At 50.5% G+C, this 19551-nt stretch overlaps 9 protein-coding genes across 9 annotated transcripts; 3 read left to right on the top strand and 6 right to left on the bottom strand.

Moving 5' to 3' along the window:
• Positions 1-176: 176 nt before the first annotated feature.
• Positions 177-2240, top strand: CDV56_102675 (aldehyde dehydrogenase family protein; the record flags this gene model as incomplete). The annotated part of the gene is made up of 3 exons (XM_026756294.1): positions 177-437; positions 518-699; positions 773-2240. 3 exons carry the CDS (start codon positions 177-179, stop codon positions 2238-2240), a joined length of 1911 nt encoding a protein of 636 aa, XP_026611879.1.
• A 168-nt stretch (positions 2241-2408) lies between these two features.
• Positions 2409-3818, bottom strand: CDV56_102478 (uncharacterized protein; the record flags this gene model as incomplete). Its single annotated transcript, XM_026756097.1, has 1 exon — positions 2409-3818. The coding sequence occupies one exon, from the start codon at positions 3816-3818 to the stop codon at positions 2409-2411; it is 1410 nt and encodes a 469-aa protein (XP_026611878.1).
• Positions 3819-5304: 1486 nt separating this feature from the next.
• CDV56_102142 (uncharacterized protein) lies at positions 5305-6381 on the bottom strand (the record flags this gene model as incomplete). Its single annotated transcript, XM_026755761.1, has 1 exon — positions 5305-6381. The coding sequence occupies one exon, from the start codon at positions 6379-6381 to the stop codon at positions 5305-5307; it is 1077 nt and encodes a 358-aa protein (XP_026611877.1).
• Positions 6382-7352: 971 nt separating this feature from the next.
• ATP7 (F1F0 ATP synthase subunit d) lies at positions 7353-8084 on the bottom strand (the record flags this gene model as incomplete). Its single annotated transcript, XM_026755527.1, has 4 exons — positions 7353-7382; positions 7449-7535; positions 7602-7997; positions 8076-8084. The coding sequence occupies 4 exons, from the start codon at positions 8082-8084 to the stop codon at positions 7353-7355; spliced, it is 522 nt and encodes a 173-aa protein (XP_026611876.1).
• Positions 8085-8543: 459 nt separating this feature from the next.
• EGD2 (nascent polypeptide-associated complex subunit alpha) lies at positions 8544-9325 on the bottom strand (the record flags this gene model as incomplete). The annotated part of the gene is made up of 3 exons (XM_026755356.1): positions 8544-8868; positions 8929-8987; positions 9095-9325. The coding sequence occupies 3 exons, from the start codon at positions 9323-9325 to the stop codon at positions 8544-8546; spliced, it is 615 nt and encodes a 204-aa protein (XP_026611875.1).
• A 687-nt stretch (positions 9326-10012) lies between these two features.
• Positions 10013-11007, bottom strand: CDV56_101507 (60S ribosomal eL14 domain-containing protein; the record flags this gene model as incomplete). The annotated part of the gene is made up of 4 exons (XM_026755126.1): positions 10013-10072; positions 10214-10477; positions 10560-10697; positions 10783-11007. 4 exons carry the CDS (start codon positions 11005-11007, stop codon positions 10013-10015), a joined length of 687 nt encoding a protein of 228 aa, XP_026611874.1.
• A 987-nt stretch (positions 11008-11994) lies between these two features.
• CDV56_101170 (protein transporter YIF1) lies at positions 11995-13186 on the bottom strand (the record flags this gene model as incomplete). Its single annotated transcript, XM_026754789.1, has 3 exons — positions 11995-12216; positions 12270-12833; positions 12899-13186. 3 exons carry the CDS (start codon positions 13184-13186, stop codon positions 11995-11997), a joined length of 1074 nt encoding a protein of 357 aa, XP_026611873.1.
• Positions 13187-13473: 287 nt separating this feature from the next.
• Positions 13474-15534, top strand: CDV56_100811 (signal recognition particle receptor subunit alpha; the record flags this gene model as incomplete). Its single annotated transcript, XM_026754430.1, has 3 exons — positions 13474-13698; positions 13753-14038; positions 14096-15534. 3 exons carry the CDS (start codon positions 13474-13476, stop codon positions 15532-15534), a joined length of 1950 nt encoding a protein of 649 aa, XP_026611872.1.
• Positions 15535-16585: 1051 nt separating this feature from the next.
• Positions 16586-18357, top strand: CDV56_100366 (MFS transporter; the record flags this gene model as incomplete). The annotated part of the gene is made up of 2 exons (XM_026753985.1): positions 16586-18007; positions 18064-18357. 2 exons carry the CDS (start codon positions 16586-16588, stop codon positions 18355-18357), a joined length of 1716 nt encoding a protein of 571 aa, XP_026611871.1.
• Positions 18358-19551: the final 1194 nt, after the last annotated feature.

Here is a 19551-nt window from a genome sequence, read left to right as displayed (position 1 = left end):
GCTCCTTTATCCTCAGGTGGCCTGTGCTTCGATCGCGTAATCGTATCGGAGTTGTTGATAAAAAGATGGGACCACTTTTGGTCCTTTGCTCCCACAAAGTTCCGTTCAGGCACGAGCGACACAGATTCTCCAGGAGAGGTTTCTAGGAATCAATTGAGGTGCAATTGATTGCCAAGATGGACTCTCTGGCTTCGCTCGTTCCGCCTGCTTTGGCTCCCCTCATTGACACCCTGGCGAGCCATACACAGCTCCTTGGCGTCCTAGTGGTCTCTATCGCTGCTATCTACCTGGGCTACGCTTTCATTTTAAGCAGCAAGGAGGCCGCTATGTCTTTCAATGTTCCACTACCGGCCGAGGTTCGCGCCAACTGGACCGGCGAGAAATGGGAGGACGTGCAAGGTGCGGAGAAGAAGGTGCTTGAAGGTCAGGTTCGAGGTGTAGGTTTATTTTCCCTGCGCATCGAAGATTGATCGACGAGACACACGGCGCGAATGCTAATGCCTTTTGATTTACACAGCAATGGAGTGACAAGTTGATTATGAGTTATTGTCCTGCGGACGGACGAGTACTGGGCACCGGAATCAAGCCGGACACCGCCGACGATGTCAATCGAGCGATACAAGCTGCCAAAACCGCGCAGGTCGAATGGGCCAAGACTAGCTTTGCCGATAGGAGGAAGGTTCTTCGGACATTGCTCAAGTGCGTTCGCGAGCACCCTGAACAAGGTTCAAGCCAGAAACAAGAAGCTAACGATCGATTGGAATTCTGGCAGATATGTTCTCGAGCGCCAAGATGAGATCGTCACTGCATGTTGCCTGGATTCGGGGAAAACAAAAGTCGACGCCTCGTTCGGGGAGATCCTCGTCACAACGGAGAAGCTGAAATGGACCATCGACCACGGCGAAAAGGCCCTGACGGCTGAAACCCGACCGACCAATTTCCTGATGATGTACAAGAAGAACATGGTCACGTACGAGGCTCTGGGCGTTGTCTCGGCCTGCGTCTCCTGGAACTACCCGTTCCACAACTTCATCTCCCCGGTCATCAGCGCTATATTTGCTGGGAATGGTATTGTGGTGAAGCCGTCCGAGCAGACTGCATGGTGCACCACGTTCTTTCTTGAAATTATCCGAGGCGCTCTTTCGAGCTGCGGTCATTCGCGAGAGCTAGTACAAAGCGTTGTGTGCCTTCCCGATGTCGCAGGCACCCTAACATCTCACCCGGATATCTCACAGTTGACCTTCATCGGTTCCCGGCCCGTCGCCCACAGAGTGTGTGAGTCCGCAGCCAAGGCATTGACACCAGTCACCGTGGAACTGGGCGGGAAGGATCCCGCCGTCATCTTGGACGACGGCCGGACCGTGAGCGAAGTATCCTCCATTTCCTCGGTGCTCATGCGCGGTGTTTTCCAATCCGCCGGGCAAAACTGCATTGGTGTGGAGCGCGTCATCGCCCTCCCAGGCGTATACGACAAGCTTCTGGACACCGTCGCCCCTCGCATTGAAGCCCTCCGTCTTGGCTCCGTTTTGCTCGACTCTAAACCAAATGATTCCCAGCAGAAACCAAACACCCCGGACATGGGCGCGATGATCTCCCCAGCATCCTTTGATCGATTGGAATCTCTCATCGAAGACGCTGTCAGACAAGGCGCACGGCTAATATGCGGCGGTGGACGCTACAATCACCCGAAATACCCCCACGGCCACTACTTCACGCCCACGCTCCTTGCCGATGTGACTCCCTCTATGCGGATTGCCCAGACGGAACTCTTTGCCCCGGTCTTTGTCCTCATGCGCGCGGAATCAGTGCCCCACGCTATCAGCATCGCAAACTCAACAATGTACGCCCTCGGAGCAAGCGTTTTCGGGTATAACCAGAAGGATGTCGCGGCATGTGTGTCTCAGATCAAAGCGGGCATGGTGTCCGTGAACGACTTTGCCAGTTACTACGCGGTCCAGCTGCCGTTTGGCGGTGTCAAAGGTTCCGGATACGGTCGGTTCGCCGGAGAAGAGGGTCTCCGTGCGGTGAGTAATATCAAGGCGATTTGTGTGGATCGCTTCCCCAAGTTGATGGCTACGAGGATTCCGCCTAGGGTGGACTATCCGATCCAGAAGGGTGATGATGATAAGCAGAATGGTACCGGGGCTTGGGAGCTGTGCAAGGGTGTGGTTGAGACGGGGTATCAGTTGACGCTGGCAGGCAGGATAAGTGGGATCCTGCGGCTCTTGAAGAATATGTGAACGGATTATACACTGTATCAAGGTGAAATACCTGTCAATAAGCCAAAAAAAGTAAGGGTATAGATATTGTAATTTATATAATGAAATTATGATCCGCACTACTCCGTACTGATGCTGTACATGGTAATTAGACGCATGCCCTGCAGCATGTGGTCAATGCTGGGCTCCCTACGAACCCCTCGCTTCGCTCGCAGTCTTGACGACCCTCCATTGACTGAACAGATCAATGGGTGTCTCTTCCATCCAACTAGGCAGCTCGTCCACGTGCAAGACATCCCGCAAATACCGTCTCGCCACCTCAATTTGTCCATTGGCTCTACCCAGATAGAACACCGCACCCTCTGCCGGATTCGCGCTCGCAGTCTCTATCTGCTGCGGGAGCTTCAACATCAAATCCAGCAACCAATGACCAAACGAATCACCCAGATTCATCGCCCATTCAGTAATCTCCGGATCATCCGCAGGAACAGATTCCGCGCTCGCGCGAAGCAACGTTTGGAAAAGTGCTGGGTCATTCCGTGCGACTCGAACAGCCGTGCGGAAATGTTCGGATGGTATGCTGTACGGCAGGCCGCCGGCGATGGTTGCGTTGCTGCGGAAGACGTACTCGTCGATTTTGAGGAGAGTTGCGAGTGCTTTTGTGTTGCTCTCCACGAGGGCGATGTGGATGCCTTGTTGCAGGGACTCGCGAGAGACGGAGACTTCTGTCTCCAGGTGGTCGGAGCGATTGAGCCCGCAGGCGATTCGGACGGTTTCGAGGTAGGTTGCGTGTTCCTCGCTGAAGCCCTCTTCGCTAGCGGCGCGAAGGAGCTTCTCGGGGAAGTGTTTGATGCGGAGGATCTTGTGGGTTTGTTGCTGGTGGGTTTCCTGGCACGCGATACTTATTGACACGAAGGGAGCGATGGATAGAGTGTAGTGTTTGCCGTCTTTGTCGGTACCTTCGTATGTAGAAGTGTCATCTTCTCGCGCGAGGAACCGATCTAAGGATTCTTGTTGATCTTTAGTCATCTCAATACCAGCATTGACCCAATGTCTCTGGATAGTCAGGTTCGTCATGTCTGACAACTGATTGAGCAACCGGGGTATCGTGCACCACCGACAACGCAAGATGGAGGTTTGAAGAATTTCGCGATCGTCATCCTGCAGAGGAACGTAGCCCAAAGGTCTCAGTATCCTCGAAATAGCAGAGTCAGGATCCCCAGCTTCCGAAGCGGAATCATTCCAGAAAGCGAGCAGTATCAACAAGCGATAGATGCGCTCGCTCGACACCGCCGCCGCCAGCGAGGGCGATGCACGGGGTAGATTGACATTCAATGAATACAAGAAGATCGTCTCGATCAACTCTACCGGAAGAGTCTCCAGTATGGACAATGTTTTGCGACGTTTCGACGGCCTGGCGGCCCACAGGCGAGCTCTCTTGTTGCTCTTGGACTGCGACGAGTCGAGCCTCGCCTGACGGGACATTAAGGGCCGGCCGCCCTTGGGCCCGCTTGGTATTGCCTTCGCCCCTTGATCATGGTTGGGGTTCTGTGCAGGGACTTTCTTTCTGCGGCCGCGGACCCTGATCGGGGTCAGCATGCCCGGCTCAGGGGAGCGAGTGGAGTTCGTCCGGCGAGAGTTAAGCTAGTCTTTGCTCCATGACAAGCGAGCCTGTAGATTCTCGAGGAATGTACACGACCCGGTTTGAAGCACAGTTTAGCCCAGTAGGGCTGGGGGTGGCAGAAGTGCAATGACGATATCTTTGATACTTGGGAATCTTGACAGCATAACATCACAAAAGAGCCGTAGCCAATGAGGAAGAGGTCTGTGAAGAGCCTTACCATAAAGAGAGGTAAAGGGTTATCATGGTCAGCTGATATGCCCTAGAACTAGCCTACTTGCGGCATAGTGTAGAAGAGCAAAGGCAAGTGATGATGTCATAGCATGATGTGCATTTGAGTATCTCCAGTTTCTCGACGCCACTTGCGCAGGCCACCAGCCCTGAATCTATATCAAGAACAAATACGATTGCAAAGTCAAGCATCCTGAATGGTCAAGGAACGTGTTAAGCTCTCCCTGGATCCAACCACTTTTTTTTTAGGACCACCTGACAGCTAGTCCATTGATCCACACTCAATTCGCCCAATGCAGACGAATAGAACCAAGAAATCAGGATGGACAGCGTCGATATGACGGCATCAAGTAGTGTTTGGACCTGGCTCGGTGGAGGTCACCATGCCATAGAATTACGTCCTTCGTAGCACCTCCTTTCTCCAGGCTTCTATTCTTTCCTGCCCCTTTCATGATAATCACTTGTCACATTCCTGGCATATCCTATCCTCATACATCATTCCGAGCCCTTGGCGCCATTGTGACATCGTACCTGCCATATATAGTCTCTACTTTCTTCCCTCCGGCCTTGAACGATGCGTCCATTCTCTGATACCACTGTCCACTCTCCTGCATCTTCCAGTGCTTTGCCAAACACACCTAACGCTTCCTCCTCCAAAACACAAACCGTGATATACGTCAAGACAAAGATTCCACAATAAACAAGAACATCTGATCAATATGGGTGCCGTCGTGTCTTGTGTATGTACTTTCCTCCCAGGGAAGTTTTGCATGTCTTTGCTGACCACTCCATAGATCCAGGACGTCTTCCGTTCCATCGGCGCCTGCCTGATGGGCATCGTCAATACCATCGGCGCAGTCCTGAAAGCCATCATCAATGGTGTCGTCTCCCTCTGCGATATCCTCATTTCATGCCTCACTTGTGGCTACTGTGGAAACCGGGGGAGGATGAGGTCTTCGAGACATCGACGATCAAGAGTTTAATCGCTCGCACCCGTCGCACGCGATGAGTTATGATGGATATGATACGCATTGTGTTCATGGACTTGTCTTTTCGGTTCCGTCTCATTATTCGTCCACGTTCGCGCTTTTTTCATCTGCTTTCTCCATACCCCAGCAATGTTGGTTGTCACTAGAATCTTTATGTATTTTTAAAGGGTAACGGTCAATCCATGACTTCGCCTCTCCCTTGTTCACGTCTCTCGTAGAGCGTCGATTGTTAAAAGCCTATACCTCATGCCGGGGGACTTAGTCCTGCTTTTGCGATCAATTCCTCCTTGAGCCGTGTATCAGACCAAGGTAAATCGTCCCAACGTTCCCGAACCAGAAAGTTGAGGAAAGGATCACTTGAAGAGTCCGCGTACTTCATAGCTGCCTTGAAATGAACCGGAAGTATAGGCCAGCGGATGGGATATTTATATACTCGGATCCGAATGAAGAGTTCCACAAGTATCTCGAAAGTACCGTAATCACGGCTCCGGATTACCTGGCGAAGCAGACGCCCAGAGCGCTCATGTTCGTCATCGTCATCAATGTATAACTCCGTACTTAGTAATTTAAGGAACTCGATCTTCGTATCTGTCCATGGACGACCAAGCAACCTATCTGGCATACGCGATGGATTTTTACCCGCACAACAGGGTAGTCGAAAGAGATCGATCTCGGTATGAATCGGATTCGGTTTGCGAATCTGAAAGGCACCAATGTTGAACCACACTGCGACTCTATACTCCGCATTGGTTTCTGGATCTTGAGCCCTGCAAATCAGATCGCCTTTTCCTATGCGGCCTTGGTGTCCCTGATCGTAGCGTTTGAGGTCGTGGAAGTGTTCCCTGATGTTGGCTAGGGTGTCGCTGTCTTCAGGGGAGAACACTAGGTCTCGACACTTGAGACGGATGGCGTGTTCGATATATTCCCTCTGGCATTCGCGCATGAGCTCTAGCGTACACCAGCGGCATGCGAGAATGGTGCTTTGGAGATCTCTTCGTTCTTCTGTAGATAACGCGAAATAGTCCAGTGGCGGAGGGAGGAAGTATGGTGTGAAGAAGTCATTCTTGGAGCTCTCATTGGAACTACTGAAGGCCAGACGAATGAGCCAGGTATAGAGGATCGGATTTGATAGAGCCCTAGCCAGGCGAATCGAGGCTCTTGGAAGATTGAACTCGAGACTGTGTAGGAAGATCTTCTGGAGGAGCTCCACTGGGAGACATTCCAACCCAGACTTAGCCTCCACTGGAGGTAGTTCCTGATTCATCTGCTCGGAGTCGTGTCCCTGACGAATCTCATGCGATCGTTTGATGGGATATGACATGGTATGAATGGTCGTGGTGCAATCAAAAGCGTCGAAAATATGTTGATACTCATGTCATGATATGGGTAAATCCATATATAGTGTCTCGGATCAGTCGGGCTCTGCAATAAGAGGCCAGGTAAGACCGCGCAGTCACAGGAGTAGCTGACTCTCTTGAATCATCTTTATTGTCAAATATGTCTCTGGAAATATTACTGCAGGACGAGGGTTGGGCACTCGCCCGCTAACTCGATATTATTCTCAGGTTTCGATCCAGAGAAGTAACCAACAATACCAGTCGGACCAATGCTCTCTGACTGGAATAGATGAATGGACAGCATCAATGCTACTGACTATGACCCGATCAAAGCAAAGCTGAAATATTGGAAAAGGCGTGCAAACCGAGTCGCTAAGAGACTAATAGTAGCATAAGTTCGATTTCCAGGAACAGGGGCTGAAGGCGGAGCAAACGGAGTTCGTTGATGGTCCAGCATTTGACACACTCGATATATCCGAAACTTGTGCCAGTTGGCCAATCATCAGAACTCTGACAGTTGACGGGCCTGTTTATGTTTTTTTTTGTTGCTTGCATCTTTTGAATGTCAATAATCGTTTTACGCATCTCGGCAATTACAGGAGCAAGCGAGTCTCCAGCACAATGCTCGCCCTGGGCTTGTAAGGGAACGCGATCTACAGCACTTTGGAATATATATGCGAGAAATCGCAAATCAATGAAGATGGGAGTATTCAAGAATCGAAAAGGACGAGTCCTGGCTACGAGCCGAAGGCGGAAAAGGCCGGATGCATAAATGCAGGGAAACCGTCTTCTAATTGCAACATTGATTCTATACACATCCGACGACCAATGAAAACACTGCCAGGTATCAGGAATGGTAACCATTCATTAACAGATTTGACAAGAAGTTATCGTCGTGTGATTCCATTGGTTGTAGGATAAAAGATGCGGAAAATGGGATGCAAATGCTGACAATTTAAACAGCGGACAAGTCACCGAAGCGCTCCTATTAAAACAATGGTCATCAGTAAATCGACTCAAATAAAGCAAATGTCTAGGAATCGCAACTCACCTTGTATCCGGCCGGCATCCATCTGCCCCTAGAGACGAGCGCAGCAGTCTTCTCGTCAATCTCAGGCTGAGCAGCAGCGACCTCATCCTAAAAAAAAGTCAATTCATATGCCTTTCAAACCAATAGCCTTCCGTCTTGTAATCTGAGACATACCACAGTGAGCTCATCGAAGGGACGAGCGGTCTCGATGTTCTCCAGAGTCTTCTCCAGGTTGCGGAGCTCGGACTCGACCTTGCCCTTGGTCTCCTCAGCGCTCTTGACGGCCTGAGCCTCGAAGGCATCGATAGCCTTCAACTGACGGCTGACATCGTAGGTAGCGGGCTTGAAGTTCTTGAAGTATCCCTCAATCTCGTTGACAATAGCCTGGTTCTTCAGGACGCTGCGGTAGTGGTCGAAGTTGACGGTCTGGGGCTGCTCGGAAAGGAGCTGGACCTTGCGGCGCGCATCATCGTTACGCTTCTTGAACGCCTGGAGAGAGGCAGCGGTCTGGCCGCGGAGGCCGAGAGAGCTGGTCACCTTGACCCAGTCGATCTTGAGAGCGGCGCTACGCTGTAAAAATGAGGGTTAGCGATTCGATTTCCTGCCAACCCAACTGATATCCCTGTTAGAAAAGCGCAAGCAACATACAGCAGCCATTTTTATATGTGGTATGGTGGAGGATTGGGTGAAGAGGGGGAGTTCAACGTGCGAAGCTGGACATTCCGGGATGAGGGTTGTTTCGGCAAGGTTTGGATGGGGATAAAATCACGTGACTACTTTGTTCCCGTGTTCCGAAATGCCCATCCAACAACAGCCCCAAACCATCAGACAGGCTGAGCGATTAGATAGATACGCATCAATATTTATTGGAACTTTAGGTGTAATGTCTTCCATTATTGTAAACATTGAGGTACAACATTCTAGGGCAACAGTGGGACGTAGAAAAGAGTAATTTAAATCCGGTCAATTCTGCTTTTTTGAACTAACTGATTTACACTAAGGGCGAGACAGAACATGCGTCCGAGGGATATCAACCTGACGTCGCACCCAAAGTTCATCCTGCCAGCAGGGCTAAGAGAGGTCAGCCACTGATAGCCTGGATTCAATTGGCGGGGTTTATATGCTGAGTGCCATGATCGAGTTGACGATATCGTTGTCGTTCTCGCGCAGGGCCTTGACGGCCTTCTTGCGTGACACATTAGCCTGAGCCATGACGAGCTCAATGTCCTTGGCCTCGAGGCCAGTCTCATCGACCTCCTCACCATCATCCTCTTCCTCCTCCTTCTTGGCCTCGGTCTCGGGGGCCTTGCCCTTGCCGTGGTCGTGGTCGTGGTCGTGACCGGCGTGCTCGCCAGCGGCGGCCTCAGCGGCAGCCAGCTGCTGAGCAGCGGAGGCCTGAGCCTGGGAGTTCAGGTCCTCGATCTTGGCCTCACCGAAGATGCTGTTTAAATGTGTAAGCTAAAGGATAGACGTTCATCGAAAGAATCCGTAGGACACATACATCCAGGTGTTGCTGGAGGGAGAGCGGTAGACATCGGGCTGGTTGATGACGAAGAGAATCTGCAGAGGATGTATTAGCTTCTGCTCTTTCCCATTTGGGCTCTGCCTTCCAGGAACCCGAGATATCTGGACTGTTTGAATGTCGCGCGGAGGGGCCGTGTTCTTACGTTCTTGGGTCTGCGGAGGGTGACACGAGTGATGCCGGGAACGTGCTTCAGGCCGAGCTTGCCAATGGCCTTTCTGGCCTTCTTCTCGTTACGGGAGTGGATGGTGACGGCGGCGCCAGCGGGGATGCTGGACTCCTCACCAGCCTCAGACTCAGAGTCGCTGCCAGCATCCTCAACGTTGGCCTTGGGAACCTCCTCGTCAGGGAGCTCTTCAATACGGGGATCAGCCATTTTCGCGGTCTAAACGAGCCTAGAGGGGCTTTTGGATTGACAGTTAGCGATTCGAACTGTAGCACCGTCTGGTCGTTCAAATATAACGTTGAAAAATGCCCCACGAAACACTGAAATCTCCACCAAAGTGCAGGAAATTCGAAATTCGAGCCAGAGATTGAATTTAGAACCTAGAATCAATATAAACATACCTAGTTCACAGATAGAGGGCTGTTGGGGATGAATGGGGGTTTTTTTGTCTTGTTGTAAGTGGAAGGTCGCAAAGCTGTGTGAATGCCATCCTGCCGAAAATCGTTAGCGAGCTGATTGTGACCCTCACCCCGGACTCACACAAGCACCACCTTTACAAGCTATACAAGTCACAATGAACCAATTCCAACTCAAAAGTACATATAAAGATATATTCTTACATTTTCCATGATGCAATGGAGTCTAAAATGTTTTAATTCCCAATTAATATCTAAGGAGACGGCTAAAATCCAGAGCCATAAATTAATCGGGTGCGCCATTCTGATGACATAGTAAGGTAGGATAATCCGTGTCAGGATATCGAGGTTTTGAATCATTTTTTGGCTGTCATTGTAGTGGATACAGCTTATTTTTTGCTGAAATAGAATAAAACCCTCAGCCATGTAAAACCGTCCCAAGGTACCCCTTCATACTATGCACCGAGCCTCATGAAAACATCTATGACTTAGGAGCAGCAGCCCTGACCTTAGCGTGAGCCTTCTGGACCTCGTAGCGAGCCTGTTAAATCACCAACTGTCAGCAACCGATCGCAGATTATCTTGCAAGTAATTCCTTCTCTTTCCTCTCGCGATAAGCGATCGCAGAGTGGCCGAAATGTTCTCCAATGTCCCATCACCATTCACCGTAGACTGCACGTACCTGCTTTCTGAGTCTGAGGACCTTGAAGCGCTCGAAGTCGGTCAAGTTCTTCCTCCGCTCAGCGCGCTCAGTCTTCTGCGCAATGGTGCTCTTAGCCCACTTTCCATCGATCTCGTTCTTCTCCCAGAGCTTCTTCACGGGGCCAGTGCCGGCAGCGCGGGGGAGTTTGGGAATGACGAAGGGGGTGAGAGTGGCGTGAGCGAGAGGGAGGGCGTGACGGGGAACGATCTTGTTCTCCTCGGTGGAAGGACCGTCAACCAGGACCTATCATCGCGACTTTTGTCAATATCACATCCGACCATAATCTTTCCGTCCTGCGCTCAGATTTCCTCCGTTGAAAACGTACACGCTTGTGGTCGATGATCTCGACAATGGCAGCAAGCTTGCCGGTGAAAGGACCGCTGCGGATCAGCAGAACACGGCCAACCTCAACAAGCTTCCATTGAGCAATCTTGACATCGATATCGGCCATGGCGAAGGCTTCCTATAAAACGACAAAAAACGGGGTCTTCAGTGACAGTCCAATAATGCGATAGAGGGCGTAGATTTCACACTCACGGTCGACAGACTCCGGGAGGGCGGTGATGGGAATTTGTTGTCGAAGAGTCGGGGTTGTCAAAGTCGTCCGAAACGCACAAGTCGCTCTGGACTGCTGGATCGCGAATTTCGAGTGTTGCGGCGTTCGCCCACAGAGTCTCGCTTAGCAGCCAGTAGCAACTCGCCGAACGGGGTTGCGTGCGGCCTAGGGCTGCTTTTCGCTGGAGCCTTGGCGCTTCAAGTCCGGCTTCACCCATTTTTCCGTTCCGGTAGAACTACATTTAAGCTTCGCCCAAAACATTTTGCTTACCTTCTTCTTGCATCTGCGAAGCTCTTTGAGTTGGCCCTCGGAGCATTCATTCAGAACAAAATGTGGTTCTGGCTATGCTTTTCGTGACTGACTTGATCTAGACAGGTTCCTACATGCAATATCTCATCTTGACTGGTATGTTTTTCTACTTCTATTTTCTCAATTGTCACCTTTCACATGATGCGGTAATTTGCGATTGACGCAGTGTCTGTGAACCCTCGCCGGGGTTTCTTATGCAGCGCTGCCGCATGATATTCATTTCTTACATATTCTGATATTTCTTGACTGCTCTTCTTTTATGATTGTCATGATTCCTGCTTTCAGCGAGCTGACTCTTCGAAGACATTTTAGCTTCTCGTCTACTTGTCAATCCCATCAATCAACAAACATCTCTGGTACGTTCGACTTTTGTCTCCTCAATCACTGTCCGATGATTACACCTTTTGCACTGCCTAGATAGTATATGATGCCTCTGGCCATGATATGTTGCATTATCACCAAGATCTCTGAGGACTTGTGACCTTTCAACTTTTGCTTGTACATTTGTTGATTTTTTTTTTGCATCTGTCTAACATGAGACATTTACAGGTTATGGTAGACTCGATTATGGACCCTTGGATAGTCATTGAAAAAGCAATAATATGAATGCTTTAATTAGTCCTCAATAGCCAGCTCTAGACTTGTTACTTAGTACTCGCTGTATATTTCTCCTCTAGGTGTTCTGTGATCGTTGCCTGAGAATCTTCGCAAAGTGGCTGCAACTGGTACTAAGAAGCGTGTGGAAACTCAAAGAAATTCATTTCAATAGTTCATAGAGGCCGCAATGAATATCCGGCAAGCAAAGACGGAGGGTCGAGGCCATAAGAGAGTGCTTGCTTTTCATGAAGCCCGTCTATATCATTATTATGTGCAACTTCACTGTCATTAAATGGAATCATGACAGTGACCCGGCGCCCTTTGCAGCCGCTGAGGCAACAGTAGCTGGGCCCTCGCGACTCAGCACCCACATGAAGATGAACTGGATGACATAAGAGTAGATGAACAGGAACTGAGTTCGACGATTGCGCTGCGAACGGGCAACTGTATGCATCGAACCGGCGCGCATGGACGCGTCACTGGTTGAGTCTGGGAGAAGAACGTACTTCAACGAGCGGAGCTGGGAACTTGTCAACGGACTGGTAGGCTGAAGTCACAATGATTTTCACTTACCAAGAAGAACGCATTGGCGAGGAATGTGTAAATGAACACAACCCAGCCAACCCAACCGCCAGTTCCCCTTCCTGGCGTCAGGATTTCGGACATAACTAGAGTTGCAATGATGCCAACGAACTTGTAGCCAGAGTACGCCACAAGGTCCAACAGCTGAGACTCATTGTTGATGCTGAGAATGTACATGGCCAACTTGAGACAGAGTAGTTCAAACACCATGACCGCAATAGCCGTCGTAGTTATCGAGCCAAGTAGCTCCGGATGGAAGTGACCTCGGAATCCCGCCAGCACCGCTGAAAGAAGAATATAGGTGACGAGTGCCATCACAGGGATGTACATATCTGGAGAGTTCAAATCGTCACGAGGGGGGAGGAACATGGATGAGTACTGTTGCTGAGCAATCTGGCCATTAGGACCCGTTGACGATGTTGTTAGACGTGCTTGCTGACGAGACCAAGGCTTGTGTCGCCAGGGGAAGAGCACGAGTGCAAGCTTATTCAGGACGTAAGAATTCGAAACGTTGAAGTAATGTTTGAGAGCTGGTATGGAGACATAGCGATTGAACTATCGAGATTCAGCACACACTCGTAGTTTTGGGGGCTGGTAGGTTTGTCTGTCAGTGCACTCACGTTCTGTTCCATATACTCCTGACCAGCAGCCATCGCCGTCTTCCCAACCTGGAATCCCATCTGTGCTGTGGGATCACTGATGAACCCACTAAAACCAGGCGCATATGTTCCGCTGCCGCCCTGCGCAGGAGAGGGTTGATAAGGATTACCATAGCCAGACGACTGAGGTTGCTGGGATGTTGGGGGAGGAGGCGAGCGCATCATGGGAACGGTAGAGACATGCTGAGGCACAGGATGGTGGAGTGGAGGTGACTGCGCCGGCGGCGGTGCGAAAGACTGGCGATACATGCTGACTTTTCTGTATAATTGGAAAGCTAGTGATGAACAAAAGACTCGAGAATATTCTGTCTTGGCTTCTAGCAGCTGAAGCGTGGGGATACTGAAAATCGGGACAGTTCGAGTGCGAGTGATGTTGAAGTGTGTTTATACGTGGCTGGACTCCATCCGATCGCCGAGAGCTCTCACCTTTTCCGCCCGCGGTTCCCCACCACAACTAGTAGCTACTACACTCATCTGTCCGTTCCCCAAACCGACGCCGCTCACTACGAATAGCATACGAAAAAAGTGCTTACGACATGCTAGAAGCCTTCGAAATCTTGACTACCTCCGGGGTGGTGCTTTGGTCAAAGTCTTATGCGCCGGTGGGAGCGCATGTGGTCAACAGCCTAATCAACGATGTCTTCATTGAGGAGAAGGTTCGAGCGCAACATCAGGCAACGAGCGGTGCAGCTCCGATGTACAAGAAGGAAAAGTATACTCTGAAATGGAAGCGAATCAAGGATTTCAATCTGATCTTTGTGGTATGTTCATGTCGCAATTTGATTTTCTGGCGCCGCTGACTCTGATTCTCATAGGCTGTGTATCAATCTCTGCTACATCTTGGTTGGATTGACAAACTCTTGGATAATATTTCGACCATATTCATCGACTTATATAAAGATGAATTGAAGAGCGCACGTGCTAGGATTATTGAGTACCCGTTCGATAAGTACTTCGACCAGCAGGTGCGAGAGCTTGAGAACAATGCCGGGGCTCCTACATCAGAAACTCTCGTAGCAGAGATCAAGGAGAGAAAGGACCCCCTTGTTTCATCAGATAATGGCGGGCCACCTCCGCCGCCCGTCCCTGCTCTGCTCAAAGGTATTTTACGTCGATATTTTTTCTCTGCTCGTGACTGTTGCTAACTACCTCCCGAAGCGCAACGTTCGGTTGCGCAGGGCGCGGCGACCTCAGATGAGAGCTCGCCACCCCAAACCCCAGATCTTTCTCGATCATCAACGCCCGTTTCAGGTCATCTGTTGACCGCCAAGGGAGGGCCTGCCGGCCGCGCCTCTCGCCGCGCGCGCAAAGCGGCCAATGCGACTGCTAATGCTTCTTCTGGAGATGAAAGCATTCGGAAGGGGAAAACACCAAAAAGTGGGAAAAAGATGCGCAAGTGGGATGCTGATGGCTTTGCGGATGAGGACGATGGCAAGGTTCTCGATTACTCCGCGCCAGCAGATGGCGAGGACGCATCGGCTCCAGTAGTAGAGGCTGTCGCGCAAGAATCCTGGGGACGCCGAACTGGCAAGGGTCAATTTGTCCTGAAAGATCTAGGGGATGAAGTCCATTCTATACTTGAGAATGCTGATCATGAAAAGGCAAAGGTTTCCTCGTCCACCGGTCTCGTTGGGTCAGGAGTCAACGCAATTGGCGGTTTCTTCCGTAATATTGTCGGCGGCAAGGTCCTTACTGAGGCTGACTTGGAGAATCCCTTGAAAGCTATGGAAGACCACTTGCTGAAGAAGAACGTTGCGCGTGAAGCGGCCGTCCGTTTATGTGAAGGCGTCCAGCGCGAATTGGTTGGGAAGAAGACCGGCAACTTTCAAAGCGTTGATGCAGCGCTGCGCTCAGCAATGGAGTCCTCGTTGCGCAAAATATTGACACCTACGTCATCTCTAGATTTACTGCGTGAGATCGATGCTGTTAGATCTCCTACGAGCAAAGGACAGGCTCCTCGCCCATATGTCATCTCAATTGTGGGCGTCAATGGTGTTGGAAAGTCAACAAATCTGGGCAAGATCTGTTACTTCCTGCTCCAGAATAACTATCGTGTTCTGATTGCAGCGTGTGACACCTTCCGCTCTGGAGCAGTTGAACAGTTACGAGTCCATGCTCGCAACTTGAAGGAGCTTAGTGCTCGAGAGAATTCTGGAGAAGTTGAACTCTACGAGAAGGGATACGGGAAGGATGCAGCGAATGTAGCAAAGGATGCAGTGGAGTACGGTGCGGCGAATCAATTCGATGTCGTCTTGATTGATACTGCCGGTCGGCGTCATAATGACCAACGCCTTATGTCTTCGCTTGAGAAGTTCGCGAAGTTTGCCAAACCGGATAAGATCTTCATGGTCGGTGAAGCCCTCGTCGGTACAGACAGTGTGATGCAGGCTCGCAACTTCAACCAAGCCTTTGGCACTGGGAGAAACCTCGATGGGTTCATCATCAGTAAATGTGATACCGTTGGTGACATGGTAGGTACTCTTGTCAGCATGGTGCATGCGACAGGCATTCCTATTGTGTTTTTGGGCGTGGGTCAGCACTATGGTGATTTGAGGGGCCTAAGTGTGCCTTGGGCCGTCAATCTGTTGATGAAGTGAGAGCGCAGCTTTTGCCATGTTATGGAGTTTCAAGTCATTTCGCTTCTAGTCATGCCAGATCCTGGAATGATCTTGTAAATTAGCTTTCATTGCGAAGTATAGGCCATCTATCTCCTGAGGGTGTAAAAAAACCTCTAGAATAGAAATCTGGCCCAAGACAATGGGAAAAAGAGGCAAAAAGAGGCAAAAAGAGGCAAAAAACAGTGACCTACGCAGGATTCGAACCTGCAATCTCTTGATCCGTAGTCAAGCGCCTTACCATTGGGCCAGCAGGCCTTATTAGACTGTTCTGACAATATAAGGCTCTATGATCCACTAACAGTGGGAAACAAAAAGTCATTGCAGGAGGAACCCTACGAGGCTACGAGATTCTGAACGATGCGTTTATTTTGGTTCGCCTCGAAGTATGACATCATGTGTTCTACGGAGATGGTCCCGATCACTACGCTGCAGAGTGTAGAGCTTATTATCTCGACCTTCATGGGAGGATTATGGCATCTCTTGGTTCCTAAATCTTATCTTTCCTGGAATGACTTCATTTACAATTCAGAGATCAACCCAACCACAAATAAAGCGCGAATTATTAATGATTCTGGCCTGGTTGAGTCTGGGATTGTTTGGTACCTGTCTACCAGGGGTACTTCGCGTGGAAAATGCATGACTCAGCGTTCCCCCAAGATAGCTTACGTCATCATCTCCGTCTCGAATACTGGATCTTGGCTGCTCTCTCAAACCATCAGCCATTGCACAATCTGGTCACTTCTGCTCTGTGCCTTACTATTATTGTAAACTGGAATGGTTATTCGAGATTGATTATTTCTCCCGTTTGGAAGTACATGAGCGGTCGCTTCAAGTGCTCATTCCTTCCAAATCCGGCCGCGTGACCCAAGCTTTTTCTCCGCACCGTGAAATTTCCGGAGACCATTGAGCAGCACAGAGATTGGAATCATTGGATTAGCAATTGACCTACCTACTACAATCAAGCCTCGTTCGAATCGTTACAAAAAAAATCATATTCCATTGAATTGCGCGACGATCGTACCCTGTCAAGATGAAAGAGCCTGAGCGGAACTCGCTTAATAGGCGTCATTCAACCACACAGCACTATCAGACCTTCGACACTCCTCCCCCAAAATCGCGTGGAAGGCCGAACTCAGGCCAGTCGGGATCCTCAGGCGGCGACTCGAATCAGCAACACCATGGATCCCAAAGCGAGAACGGGTCACGATCTCCCTTACCGAAGAAGCAGATGGCAGTGTTGGCGATGATCGCACTTTGTGAGCAGACGGCACTCAATTCCATTAGCCCTTATTTGCCTGATATGGCGGCGTCGTTTCCCGGGGTTGAACCGCAGTCGGTGGGTGTCTATGTCGGAACGATCGCCTCGGCGTTTGCGATAGCGCAATTCATAACCAACTACTTCTGGGGTTGGCTTTCTGATCGCGTGGGACGGAAGCCGGTCATACTGCTTGGGACCATCCTCACTGCAATTTGCATGGCAGCGTTTGGATTTTGTACGAAGTTATGGCAGGCAATCCTGGTGCAGGCATTGATGGGCGCTGTCAATGGCAACCAAGGATTGGTGTCGACATGCCTGGGAGAGATTACCGACAGAAGCAACCAGTCGGAGGCTTTCACTTATCTCCCTGTTCTCTATGGTGTCGGAGGCATTACCGGACCTCTTATTGGCGGCTTACTTGTGTCCCCCCGAAACCCTTTTGACAAGAGCGAACCCAATCCATATCCTTATGCCGGGCCGAACCTCGTGTGTGCGGCAATTCTTGTGGTGGATTTCACCTTGACGAGCATGTTCCTCGAAGAGAGTCTCGAGGATGCGGAAGTTCTTCCTACATTCAAACGCAGAATTCGTGCCGTATTTGTCTGGTTGTGGCAGTGGACTAGTTCTGCACAGCGGGCAAGACACACGTACCCTCCCCATGAGTATCATTCCGTACATCAGCATGCATCTGAGCACGAAGATCACGATAGCGAACTTGACTCAGCCTCAGATGTGTCCAGTGAGCAAGGGGTCACCCATGAGTCCCTGCTCAAAAGCGAGATCTGGAATCGGGACACTGTCTTGCTTCTGCTGACGTATCTCATCTTCGCTCTGGGCAACGTGTCTTTCAACTCGCTTTTCCCTATCTTTTCGCAAGCTCCACCTCCTACGGGGCGAGGCCTTACTCCTACCGAGATTGGTCTCTCGCAAGGTTTTGCCGGTTTGGCCACCATTCTCTTCCAAGTCTGTATCTTCGGCAGACTACGAGATAAGATGGGCAACAGGTGGTCATATCGGGCAGGCCTCTTCGGCTCCGCTCTGTCGTTTATACTCATGCCTTTCGTCGGATACAAAGGAGACGATTCTGGCGGTCGGCTGACCAAAAAGACTGCTTTCATGGCTATTGAATTGTGCTTCGTACTCTTGGTTAAGACGGTCGCCACGGTGGGCGGTTTGACCAGTGCACTCTTACTGGTAAGGTCATCCTCATACTGACTGAGGTTTGAGAATGCGCTAACTTTGTGGTCCAGATTACGAACTCTGCTCCGGATCACGCAGTTCTGGGAGCACTCAATGGTCTTGCACAGACTCTTTCCGCGGCTGGTCGTGCAGTTGGTCCGTTCCTATCTGGCGGCCTTTTCTCCCTGGCCTCCCGCATTCAACCAAAGGGAGAACTGATGGCTTTCGGTGTCTTTGCTGCCGTTTCTTTTGTCGGTTTTGTCTTGAGTTTCGGCATCAAAGGTCGCTCTTTAGAGGCGGAAAATTGGCAAAGCGACGACGACGATAATTATAAATCGGATGATGAGGATCGCTCGATCCCATGATTGAGCCCGGGAATGTCTCAGGTCGGGTATCTCCCGGTTGTTACGAATTGATGATCATGCATAGTGTCTTAAGCCTCGAGTCCGGTGTTTTCTTGTTCTTGTTCTTTTTTTCGTTAGATTGCCTCGCTGATCTGTTGTGCGAGCGCTTGTTCATATGTATATATTGGCGAGAGCAACGATAGATTTTACAGTTTCTTCTGTGGCTATGATGGGTCCTACGGCTGGGGCTGGGGACATCCAAACTTTCAATTCAGTGGGCACATCTTGTACATGGAGGTGGGCTCAGATATTTGCATAAGATTAGTCGAGAGATTTACACAGGGGCGGTCCATTCCTGTGAACTTTCAATCATACGGATCATGTGAATCCAGATGGCTCGTTGGTGCGCTCATTCTTTGGTTGCACCACATGCCTATATATCGAAGGTATCCAATTGTATTTTATCTGCTTCGTATTCTCGACAACTCCAGAGACAAAGGAAAAGAAAAGGCTTGCGTATTCGTGTTCCTCACTTCCACTCCCACTCAATGACGTACATGAACGCTTCCTCCAAATACCCCGTGAGAAGCAACCCCTGAGCATACTCGATCAGCTCATTATCCGGCAATGATAGAGACCGAAAATGCTCCTTTTCCCCATTCGCGCCCCGCACGCCGATTCGCTTCTGGATGGCTGATTTGAACATTTCCTTTCCTGGGCTGACGAGGACGTATTTTGCGGGTGCATCGGAGGACCCGGGGGGGATATAGCAGATGGCTTCTTGGCGTTGGGGGGTAAGCCATTGTATTTCTCGGGCAGTGGTGCTGGAGGGTGTTGGGCGTGAAGAGCTCGTGTTGACGGGTCCAGATGACGATGACAAGCTGCTGTCGATGGTTGTGAACTGGATGTCTGAGTCTAGGGAGAAGATGATGATGGTGTTTGTGAGGGAGCTGAGCTTCATCCGGAACGTGGTGAAGTTGCGCGGGTCAAAGTAGAAGGTGTAGCTGGCGATCACGTCTACAGCCCTGTTCCTGTCGAGGGGGCGGATTTTCGAAAGAGCTTGGTCCCGGATCAAGGCTGGGCAGCGTGGTTTGACGGCGAGGGATTTGGACTCGCGGAGGGATACGGAGGGGATGCAGTAGGGGAGGTGTCCTTGCAGGCTGGCTTTGTGGCATGGTTCGCTGCAGAAGCGGAAGATTTTGCACGCTTGGGGGG

This window comes from Aspergillus thermomutatus (assembly GCF_002237265.1).
Source record: "Aspergillus thermomutatus strain HMR AF 39 chromosome Unknown NODE_200, whole genome shotgun sequence".
NCBI lineage: Eukaryota > Fungi > Ascomycota > Eurotiomycetes > Eurotiales > Aspergillaceae > Aspergillus > Aspergillus thermomutatus.
Note: the sequence above shows the minus strand (reverse complement) of the source record. Positions and strands in the feature narration are given on the sequence as shown.